General features: G+C 42.2%; 1 protein-coding gene across 5 annotated transcripts in view; it reads left to right on the forward strand.

The window, feature by feature from the left end:
• Positions 1–1,516: 1,516 nt before the first annotated feature.
• The window catches only part of ATL2 (atlastin GTPase 2), a 67,343-nt gene continuing 56,649 nt past the window's right edge, over positions 1,517–12,210 (forward strand). For 3 of the 5 annotated variants that reach the window (XM_086327397.1, XM_086327399.1, XM_086327403.1), the window contains exon 1: positions 1,517–1,664. In XM_086327397.1, the coding sequence (XP_086183523.1) occupies positions 1,547–1,664 (118 nt within the window). In that variant the 5' untranslated portion in view covers positions 1,517–1,546. Of the gene's footprint in view, positions 1,665–1,731; positions 2,209–12,210 lie in introns of those variants that run through there. The other 2 variants (XM_086327398.1, XM_086327401.1) reach the window with 2 other exon arrangements.

Consider the following 12,210-nt stretch of genomic DNA (forward strand, 5'->3'; position numbering starts at 1 on the left):
GTTGGATGGCATCACCGACTCGATGCACATGAATTTGAGCAAGCTCCAAGAGATGGTGATGGACAGGGAAGCCCGGCATGCTGCAGTCCATGGGGTCGCAATGAATTGGACACGACTGAGCAACTGAAAAACAACAACATTGCTTGGGAGGTCTCTTGACTAGTAGTGCAGCCTTAACCCCCCAGGGGTCCCTGATGGGGCATGCTGGTGCTAAGTTTATTGCTAATTGTAACTGGAAGTTTATTCTTTGATGACAAAAATAACTCATCTTTGCATCTTCTCTCACACCTTAGAGGATGCATAATGCAGACTGCGGGCAATATTAAATAGATGTCTCATAGGAGATTAGGAAATGTAGGGAATCCATCATAGGAAATTAGAAAATCCATCATCAAGCAGGGCTCATGGCTTGGGGGGTTGCCCCAGGGTCACTGAGCCAAGATGGAGAGTTATCACGTGCAGGAGGAACTCCAAATCCCTTTCCATTGATACAGAAAACAGATGAATAAAGAGTTCAACAAAACCCCCTCTAGAATGACACTCTGCAAGCTTTGATGACACCAGTGCTTTTCTAGAGGTCATGCTAGATGAAAGGCTGTGAAAAGACCAGGACAAGACTGCAATTGGACACTGGACACATGCCTTTACCAGAGAGAAGGAATTTCTGATGAAGCTGGTGATAGGGCAAAGATCCAAAAGAATAGAAACCATGTTTCACAGAAGCCTGCACAGGCAGATATTTATTTTTAAAAGTGACCCGAACTTTCTCTAGGATGTCACTGGATCCCCACAAGAAGGTGCATCAGTTAGGAAAGGACCTGTTACAATTCATTTTCTGATTACAGCGCTTTCTGGTTGACCCTATAAGGGGCTAGGAGCAGAAGGGCAAGGGTATGCGCAGTTAAGAAGATAGGAGGAGGGTCTCAAGTAGAAGGAAGCTATGATAAACAAAGCAGAGGATGGTCTCTAGATGGGAAACGGTATGAGAGACTTGTGCGAAGAAAGACCAAAAGGAAAAGCAGGCCACCAGCAATAGCTCGGGAATGGAGGGAAAGCGAGGGAAGGAGGGAGAGACTAGCACTGGGGGAGGAGGTAGGGGATAAAAAAGGAGAGAAGGAAAGGAGTATGAAACATTTGCGTTGCACGAGTCAACGATTATGGAGAAGAAAGGTAAAGAGAATTGGGTTACTGAATTGGGAAGGGGGAACTTGGTTCTCCGGAGAATCCTGCGATTACACAGCGCTCGGGGGGTGTGGTCCTGAGTTTAGGGCGGTGGGAGTGCGAGAAGGTTGCGGTGAGGGCGCCGCCCAATTTCTCCCCGAAGTGGAAGCCTGGGAAAACCGAGGGGCAGGCAAGCAGGCTAGCAGGGAGGAGGCGGAGCGAGGGCGCCGAGGGGCGGGACGAGGGAGGGCGTGGGCAGAAGGAGGAGGAGGCACAGATTACGGGCGGCGCTAGGACCTGCCGGCTCCCCGCCGGCTCCCGGGAGGTTGATAAAGCGGCGGCGGCGTTTGACGTCAGTGGGGAGTTAATTTTAAATCGGTACAAGATGGCGGAGGGGGACGAGGTAACGCGAAGCCAAGAACCGCACCAAGGGCTGCGGCGCCGGCGGCGGACCAGCGACTCAAACACCGGGGTTAACCACGTCTCGTCCACGACCCTCCTAGGTACGGGCCGGCAGGGTGGAGGCCGCAAGGCCCGCGCAAGGAGAGGGCGCGGGCCGCTCGGGCTCGCGGGCACCGGCCGCAGGCGGCGGGGTCGTCGTCCGCGGCTGGCTCGGCTCTCCTCCCGCCGCCGCGTCTGGCCGCCAGGCCTAGCCCCCTCCGCGCCCCGAGCTCCCGCGGCGCGCGGCCTGAAAAAGGCGGCCCTGGGGCCGCGGCTCCCGCAGCTGTCGGGTGAACGGGCGGCGCGCGCGTCTGCGTCCGACCCGGCCCCCCTGCCCGCCCGCCGCCGCGTGGCTGTCGCGGTGTCCGCCCCGACCTGAGGGGGCGGCCTTGAGCAGGGGCTGCAGACCCAGGGCGAGGGGAGGTCGGCGGCGGCGCGGCTCTGTCCTCGGGAGCTCCGGACTCGCCCGGGCGACCTGTCACCCGCCGCCACTCGCTGCCCTGTGTCTCGCGCGCGGAGAGGGAGGAAGGGTTAACCAGGTCGTGATGGGCCCGGCGGTGGAGGAGGACGCGCAGCGCGCGGGAGGAGCAGACACCTCGCTGCCAGGTCGGGAGGCTCTCCAGACACCCTTCCAGGAGGGAACCGCAGCCCGCAGGGCAGGGCTGCGTCCCGGGGCTTGGGTTCCGGGGCCCCGCAGTTCCCGAACCTATTCCTGCGGGTAGTGCGTGGCTAGGATGCAAGTTCAGATTTAATTGTCAAAACTGGGCTTTTGAGCTGTTTACTAGTTCTGAGACCATAGTGAGGCCCAGTCGGGCTGAAAGTGTCGGTGGTGTGAAGTCACCTGATCCTTCGCTCGCCGGTTTTGCTGAATGTGAGCTCCTACTGTACGGGTAAAGGAGCGCCCCTGCCCCTTGGAAGACGCACTTGCTTTGGCAGCAGAGTGTTGTGTGTCTCTCTTACTCATTACACCCTATTTTTAGGAGTTTAGCATTTGATCTTTCACTGTGGTGTGAATTGAACGCCTGAAATCTTGATTGAGAATTTTGATGGTACTTAAAGGCATGAAGTTTTCCCAAGGCTTATAATTAGTAAAAGCTTGAGCTTAGGCAAGTGTGGCCATGACATAGATAAGAGTTTATTAAGTATATTAAGTATGAACTGTGTTTTTCAAGTTTCTCTCCACAGTCTGATAAAGGTTTTGTGAGGTAAAATGTAAAACATTTTGATGAAAAACTCCCTTTAATAGAAAAGTTTATGTGAAATATATTTTATCATTTACGTTAGCCCTTGGACGTGTTGAACGTATGTCAGAGGTAAGGACAAACTGGAAGTTTTGTTAAGGTACAGGGAACAGGAAATAAAGTTGATTTTATTACTGCTTGCCAACCAAAGCACTTGACAGAGCTGTTTATGCAGGAAAAAAATGCCACCAGAGAAGAGAGGTACGCCTTAAGTCTATTCTGGTTGGAATTCTCAAGTCATTAGTTGTTCTGGAATGCCGATGGATTGGTTAGTTTAGCTCTTTTGGACCTGGGAATGTGTGTGCACGTGTTTGTTTACTTATACCGTTTTAGATGTAGTTTAGGAGCGTTTTATGTGCTTGCCTTATTAGGAGAAACGTTGCTTTATGACTCACAGTTATGAACATCGTTTTTAGGCTATGGCATATTGAGAAGAGATGCTATTCTTAAGACTTGATATATCGGGGTCATCATTTATTAAATGCTCTGTCTGCTACTCACAGGTTTTTGTCTTGTGTGTGTGTTTGTGAAGTTAGTCCTTCACTTGAAAGCCATTTCTATCAAATGACTGCCCAAAATAGTCCCTCTCCCTGCTGATTTTCTCTGAATCACCCTTTACTACATTAAAAACTAAGTAAATTGGCTGAGATTTGTGCAAACAGGCTCTGAATGAGCAGGTTAGATTTCGGCTGTAGAAACTCTGTCTCCCTCTGCTTCCTGGATAAAGTTGAAGAGTTGGGGTGAGTCAGGTGCTGCTCTTGTAGTTCACTCTTAGGAAGATGCTGTGTCTCTTCAGTGTTCATTCTTTTTAGGATTGTAAGACCTTTATAAAAGACCTAGGAACTCTTCCGTTGACTTTGTAGGATGATAAGAATCTGTGGATGTGATTAAATATATTTAGTAAAGTGTTTTGAAATCCTTCAGATTTTTCGTTTGGGGAAGATGGAGCTGCCTTATAGTAAAGAGGCACTTATTATAGGGCAAATAAACCACGACTTAAAATGAGATTCAGTCCTTAAATGGAATGCACCTGTTTTCAAATTCATTTTTAGGTTGCCTCTCTGTTTTAACTTTAGGGTAGGGTTTTGGAATACTCACAAGTGCAAGTAAGTTCCTTGAAATTTTTAGACCCGTTTCCAAAATTGTGCCTTTTCCATTTATCCGCTATTAAGCAGCTACTAAGAGTATAGGGTCGTGAAGAGTCGGACACGACTGAGCAACTGAACTGAACTGAAGAGTATACTTGGAGGACTATCGCCTAGTTTGATGCTGGAGTTCAAGACATATTTAAAATTGTGAGACCTAGTAGTAAGATGCACATTGTTTATGTTGTTTATGCTTAATTGGGAGACCTTTTTGACACAGTTGTAAGTAAAGCTGTTTGGCAGTCTGTCAAAGGGCCAGAAATGTACGGGGTGGGAATAGAAGTTAGACTTTTTATAACAGTGACTTATAGCTTTACAGAAGGAGTTTTTCTCTAGAGTGGGTGCAGGGAAACAGCTTTTTAAAATTTTTTTTAAAAAAGTGTGATGGTATTGTCTAGCCATTTTGGGGTTGTATTGTTTACTCTTTGGGGCATTATTTAACTTTAGGAAGATAGATGTGAATATAGAATAACCAAACTTGATCCTCCAATTCATTACTGATGTAAGTTTCTTGCTATCCTTTACTCTTCTTTATCACCCATAATACAGAAGACCTATTGAGGGCTTTCTCCATAGCTTTAAAAGTGGATATCCAGAAAAAAAGACCAACCTGAGGATATAGTGTCAGCAGGATAATACTTGATACTTTATAAAGCACTTCAAACATCGTGCTTTGATTTTATTCTTAAAACCTTCCTCTGGAGGAATTAAGTTACTGCCGCTGAAGGGAGTGATTGAGACTGGTCTACAGTCACAGAAGTGACTCAGAGGTGCTCTTACTGCTCCTCACCAGACTTGGAGGAGGGTAGGGGCCTCTTTTCATTCAGATTGTCATGTATCATAGTCATGACCGGGTAAAATTTTGTTGAATGAAGTCTGAAATCATACTAATGAGATGATGGAGCAGTTAAAAAGTAAAGGTAGGGCAAATCACTTAAGTGGAGTGGGAAATTTTAAAGTAGGAAGGGAAAAGGTGGATATTGTAGAAAGAAGAATTAATAATGTAGATGTTGGGGTTAGTCTTCTGGCCAGTACAAGTAGAATCTAGGGGATTCCCTTTACCAGTTTAGTAAAGTTATTTGTACAACTTGTATTTCTATGATTGGCATCAAAATAAATAGTGACTAATAACTTGGTGAAATGTGTAACTGATGAAAGATAATTTAGGCTCTCTAGTGGTTTTGCCTTTTTATTATATAATACTGATTGTGGGGGCAGTGTTTCTTTACCATGTTGCTCAGTCGTGTCCGACTCTCTGCGACCCCATGGACTGTAGCCTACCAGGCTCCTCCGTCCTTGGGATTTTCCAGGCAAGAATACTGGAGTGGGTTGCCATTTCCTTTTCCAGGAAATCTTCCCAACCCAGCGATTGAACCCAGGTCTCCCGCACTGTAGGCAGATGCTTTACCACCTGAGCCACCAGGGAAGTCCAGTGGAAAAAAAATGAGGACTCAAAAGCTGAGTGACTTCATTTAAACTCTAAGCTTGAAACCCCTCACACGCAGTAGTGATAATCATCCCATAAGGGCTGTTGTGGGAAACAAATGAGGTGAGGGTACCAGTGTTTCATAAATTATAAAGCTGTGTGTAAGATACAGTAATGTATAGGTAAGAATATGCCAGTTGGACTACTTGTGCTGTTATATTAATGTATGTGTATATTTGCAGTCAGAAAGTTTCTTTTTTTTCCCCTGTAATGTGAAAGTTTAGTGTGGTCAAGAGTGGTGGGTGAATTTTTAACTTTATCTATAAAATGCTGATAATGTGTTCATGATTAGGGTTATTAAATGTGATTAAAGTGCTTAACTCAGTATCAAACATTCTATTTGGTGGTACTTACTATAATGTGTGGTTATTTAAGATGAGACTTTGAACTAAACATTTAATTTTTAAAATAGGTGATTTGAAAAGTCTTTGTTTAGTTTTTATCAGATAAAAATAAACATATTTCTCAGCTACCTTTATTTTAATAAACTTGCATTTTAGAGAATCATTTAATCATGTGGCAGATAATCTTCTGAAGTTTATTTCAGTTTCAGGATTCAATATGAATCATGGCAGTTTTCAAGTAGAAAACATTGGCTTTTCAAACAGTAAAGGTGCGAAATCTAATTAATGTCTGTATGCACAAGAATGCCTGAAACAGTGATTGATTTGAAACCACACTAATCATGAATCCCATAAAAAGCTTTTTTCCCCCCTTTCTGTAGTTGTCATTCATAGAAGAGTCTTGGGTAGTGATAAGAAAGTACTTATTTTAACTCAAGACTTAATTTTGAATTTTGAGTAGTGTAGACTTCCATGGCCTTCGGAATGGAATAACATTTTTTCCTTCCCGAAGGAAATATCTACCCTAGCAAGCTGGTGTCTTTTTTTTTGGATTACTAAGTAGTTAATCTGTGGAGGTACTTTAGACACTTTAAAGCCTCCTATAACGAAACTCTGTAAAGGGGTGAAATTGGCACCCCTTGAGTTGCTCTTTTCCTATTTGAATGACTGGGTTTATGAGCTGGATTAAAAGCTGGATTAAGTTCACTTTTATCAGAATGGTGGGAGGGGGTTTGAATTTTGAATAAGTTGGAGAGAAATTTTGATGAAATTTGAATGAAATTCACCATTGTTCTTAGTTTTTTTGATGTCAGTGGGTGATGCCATCCAACCATCTCATCCTCTGTCACTCCCTTCTCCTGCCCTCTGTCTTTCCCAGCATGAATCTTTTCCAATGAGTTGGCTCTTCCCATCAGGTGCCCAAAGTATTGGAGTTTCAGCTTCAGCATCTGTCCTTCCAGTGAATATTCAGGACTGATTTCCTTTAGGATTGACTGGTTTGATCTCCTTGTAGTCCAAGGGACTCTCTCAAGAGTCTTCTCCAGCACCACAGTTTGAAAGCATCAGTTCCTCGGCACTCAGCCTTCTTTATGGCCCAACTCTCTCATCTGTACTTCACTACTGGAAAACCCATAGCTTTGACTGGATGGACCTGTGTTGGCAAAGTGATGCTAGGTTCACTAAGTGATGCTAAGTGATCACTGTCTAGGTTTGTCATAGCTCTTCTTCCAAGGAGCAAGTGCCTTTTAATTTCCTGGCTGCAGTCACTGTCCTCAGTGATTTTGGAGCCCAAGAAAATAAAGTCTGTCACTGTTTCCACATCTGTTCAGTCTTCCTTTTGATTATGGAGTTATTTCTTACTGAATAATGCTGGCCAAACATCTTTCTAGATAAATCTTGACTTACAGGGTAAGGTCTTAAAAGTAGTTTTCAGGGTTCAAATGGCCTGTACAGTTTCAAGATTGAAGACCACATCAGCATATCCATTCAGAAAGGTTATACCCATTTATTCTGTCTCCATTTGTTCACAAATGAGTGTTGTTAATTAAAAATAAATACCAACAAATGGGAAAAATGGGGATCCCACTGTTTGTTTCATTTGCATTTCTTTGATTACAGTTGATACTGAAATTTTAACATGGTAATTGAATGTGAATTTTTGGTAATTGACCTGCTGTCAGTGTTTATCTTATCTTTGTAAAAGTTCTTTTATATACAAGAAATTCTTTTTCCTGTTTGCTTTTTGACTTTGTGGGTTGTTTTTGCGAAATACTATATTTAAAGAAAATACTTAAAATGGTTCGATATGAGTTCTTTCCTTAAATTGGCATCTCTGATGGCATGTCTGAACTTAGTAACTTAGTGCTAGTCTCTTGAATATTTAGGTATGCACACCTGGAGGTTTTTTCCTTCTTTTTTGTTTTGAATTCTTTGTGAGATATTGTTCCCATCTCTTTTTAATACCAAAGTATGGGCATCTGCTTCCCTGATAGCTCAGTTGGTAAAGAATCAGCCTGCAATGCAGGAGACCCTGGTTTGATTCCTGGCTTGGGAAGATCCTGTGGCGAAAGGATGGGCTACCCATTCCAGTATTCTTGGGCTTCCCTTGTGGCTCAGCTGGTAAAGAATCCGCCTGCAATGTGGAAGACCTGGGTTCAATCTCTGGGTTGGGAAGATCCCCTGGAGAAGGAAAAGGCTACCCACTCAAGTATTCTGGCCTGGAGAATTCCCTGAACTATAATATAATAGTCCATGGGGTTGCAAAGAGTTGGACACGACTGAGCGACTTTCACTCACATAGGCATCTGCTTCAGTGCTTAGTAGGGTGGTAGAAGCATCCAAACTTAGGAGCTGGATTCAGATCACCATCGTTTTTAAGCTTTGGCTTCCTTAACAAAACAAACCCTACTTTAGAAATTTAAGGTTCAAAGATGATATTTTTCAAAGCTCCTGACGTCTATTGAGTGTACAGGGTTACTCCTCAGGGTAAAGGAGAGCCTGAAGGGGCTGCGGCTAGTTTTTTCTTTTGGGGGTAAAGAGGTGGAGTAGGACAGTCAGGTAGAGGGCCATTCTTGGACAAAGAACTAGCTTTTTTCTCCCCTTGATGTTATGTTGCTATATTGACACCTTATAAAAAGGCTTTCTGTTTCTGGTAGTGAATACCTATGTAGAAAAGTGCAAAAGAGATCACTCTTTTCTAAAGCTTTCATGTAGTTGGGAGATCAGATAGACCTTATGCATATTTGTGAGTAAAGTTTATCATGAAGTTTCTAATTTCAGAAGTAGAAATTAGTGTGTTAATATTGTTAAGGAAGACTTGGGGGAAGTTGGGCTTATCAGTCCTTGAAGTCCTTAGCAGAGTTGTAGGATATACCACTTGTTTGAAGATAGAAAGATAGGCTTATGTTGGGAAGCTTTAAAGTACTTGTTGCTGCTTTCTAAGAATTTTTCTAAAAAGGATGCTTGAAATATTTAAAAGCAATTAGAAGCAACTGGAAGATCAAATTTGTTAGAGCATGTTTAATAAAAAAGGATATGAGTTTTTCTGTAGCCAAGTACAGCAAAGAATTGATTTAAATAACTGAATAACTACTAGAAAAACTGTTTGAATAGCCCCCCTAGCTGTACCTAAAAACTGTAAAGATGTGTGCTCCATGCCGCTATTTTTGATTATGTGTGTATTTCTCTGCCGCAGGAAATCCTGACACTTACTCTAAAATTGCCAAACTTAGAGAAAGAACAAAGGAGAGGATAGTGAGAACCTTTGACACTCTTATCCTGTTTTTTGTTTTTTTTTTCAAATTAATCACATTTTATCTAGCTGGAAAGATGGTTATTTGTCCCTTTTGGCTCTACTTCCTTTTTACCCCTGCTTTTAATAGGATTTTGCCTGCACTGAGCCAGGGTTGGGATTTGAGTATACTCTTTGCTTTCCTTTCTTTAAACTGTTGCTGTAATAAGTCATCTGAGGTTGAGAGTTGAAGCAAAGTGGAACGTAGTGTCTTGTTTATAGAGACTTGACACATACCTGTTTGAGATTTGTCATGAAAAGCCTATTCGAAATTTAAGCTTGAGTGTATTTTTTTTTTTAATAACTTCTTTGCTAGCCTGCTACCCCAAATTTCAATAGCTCTTCTATGAGTTTAATATCTTTTATCTTACTGCAGAGTTAGTTGGGAGGCCTTCAGAGTAAATGATTAAACCATTTGCCTAAATTGAGGCAACGCACTCTGGTTTTGTTGGATTCCTGATTGCTTTGTTAAAGTCTTGGGAGTCACTGTAGCAACAGTACACTTGGAAATGGGAATTTAGTGCTTTGTCGCTTTATAAAGGCTTATAGAGAAGAGAATGTCCCTTATAAAAAATATGGAATAATTTGGTATTATTTGTTGCCTACTCTTAAGAACGATGTTGAAGCTAGCTAGTTCTTGCATGCATCACTTTTCTATTTTTACTGTCACCTCTTGACTTTGAGCTTTTCACCTTATACTCAGGCTCCTTCGTTTGCCTTATATCTGATTTCCCTGTTTTTAGACTCATTATTATACTTCTTACTCACTCATCACTTTAAGTTTATCTGTGCAGCACAGCTTTGATCCTATCACTCTGCTTCAGAATTTTCCATGGCTCTCCTCAGGATGATGCTTAGCATTTTTAAACTTTTTTATTCTTTTGTTTTAAAAATTTTATTTTGTGGCACTGGGTCTTAGCTGTGGCACATGGGATCTTCCATTTTTGTTACAGCATGCAGGATCTTCAGTTGCTGCATGTGAGACCTAGTTCTGACCAGCGAGCGAATCCAGACCCTCTACACTGGAGTGCATCTTAGCCACAGGACTACCAGAGAAGTCCTGGCTTAAATTGTTTAGCTTAATCTGATTCTCATGACTTAGAGAAATGCAGCCTTCTCCAGGGTATCTTCATCGATAACCCTGGTTTAAATAATCCCATATTATCTCTTTCTCGTTATACTGTCACTTTATACTCGTTTGTGTCAGAACTTTGAGTAAGGACTGTTAGTAGCAAATTGTACTTCCTCTCAGATCAGATCAGATCAGTCGCTCAGTCGTGTCCGACTCCTTGCGACCCCATGAGTCGCAGCACGCCAGGCCTCTCTGTCCATCACCAACTCCTGGAGTTCACTCAGACTCACGTCCATCGAGTCAGTGATGCCATCCAGCCATCTCATCCTCTGTCGTCCGCTTCTCCTCCTGCCCCCAATCCCTCCCAGCATCACAGTCTTTTCCAATGAGTCAACTCTTCGCATGAGGTGGCCAAAGTACTGGAGTTTCAGCTTTAGCATCATTCCTTCCAAAGAAATCCCAGGGCTGATCTCCTTCAGAATGGACTGGTTGGATCTCCTTGCAGTCCAAGGGACTCTCAAGAGACTTCTCCAACACCACAGTTCAAAAGCATCAATTCTTTGGCGCTCAGCCTTCTTCACAGTCCAACTCTCACATCTGTACTTCTCTAGTGTCTAGCAATAGTGCCTTGCTCTCTGATGATTAGTCTGAAGTAGTTAGGTTGAGAGAATCTTCATGACACATTGCTGAGCATCGTTGGAATCAGTGAATATGAAACAGTAAGTTGCATATTTGTTTACATATACATATATATGCATATCTTACAAAAGATGGGAAAGTATAATTTTATTGCATCTTATGTTTTTAAAGTCTTCAATTAAAACCTGCCCTTCTAGAAGTTATGAAGAAAAAATTTTTTTCCTAATGGAGGACTGTATAAATGATTTGCTAACTATAAATGATTAAGTTTTCACAAGGAAATTTTTTGAAAAAATAAAGAGAAAGATAGCTGTATGCTAAGATTTGTTATAAAAATGAGAAATAAACTTCTTTGCTTTTAAACAAACTGTATTTTTGGTAACTTTTTTTAAACTTTATAACTTTATAAAGATCTTGAGCACATAAGAATTGACTTGTGAGTTTGTTCAACAAACATGCTCATTTGGCATAGTTGGAGAATGATGGATCTGACAGTTACAAAGAATGGGTGTACATTGTGATCTGACCACTTCAAAATGTTAGATTTTGTTTACATTAAGCAAACCTCAGTGTCCTCCTTCGTACAGATACGAAAACTCTTAGCTGCTTTTGAGGCTTATATAGTTATTAGCATAGAGTAGGCATTCTAAGTGCTTTTCTCTCTTCTAAAGTAACATCTAAAATTATTTCGTAAAGTAAATTATTTCAAGGAATGAGAAAATTCTTAATAATATCCCTTCTCCCAGTACCCAATTCTTTCAGTTCTCTGTTCAAATGCCTCCTTATTGAGGAGCCTTGCCTGACTGTTCTGTAAAATGGCAACCCCTGTTTTCATTTCCCTTGACTGGTTTTATTTTTCTCTATAGCATTGGCTTCCCTGGTGGCTCACATGGTAAAGAATCTGCCTGCAATGTGGGAGACCTGGCTTCTATCCCTGGGTCAGGAAGATCCCCTGGAGAAGGCAATGGCAACCCACTCCAGTATTCTTGCCTGGAGGATTCCATGGACAGAGGAGCCTGGTGGGCTACAGTCCTTGGGGTCTCCAAGAGTCAGACACAACTGAGTGATTAACATTTTTCACCTCTCACATTTGGATCTTATGCACTAATTTTAATTCTCTTTCATACTTTATTTATCAGTAGATATTCAGGTTCCAAATTTTTTTTGCAGTTAGAGACAGTCCTCCATTGAAAAGGAACCATGTCTCTTCTGTGCATTTGGGTAAGAATTCCTCTGGCATGTAAGTAACTTATCTAAAATTAAATTTAAAAAGTTTCAATACTGTTTACTCAAATTCTCTAAAATAGTGTACCACACAACAAAAATGTGTCTCCCATCCTTTTTTTTTTTTTTTTTAAAGGTACAAAAGATGCAGGCCCCTTGGGGTGACTT

The sequence above is a fragment of the Bos grunniens genome, chromosome 11 (assembly GCF_055505025.1).
Source record: "Bos grunniens cultivar Pamir isolate PY7600 chromosome 11, Bosgru_T2T1.0, whole genome shotgun sequence".
NCBI lineage: Eukaryota > Metazoa > Chordata > Mammalia > Artiodactyla > Bovidae > Bos > Bos grunniens.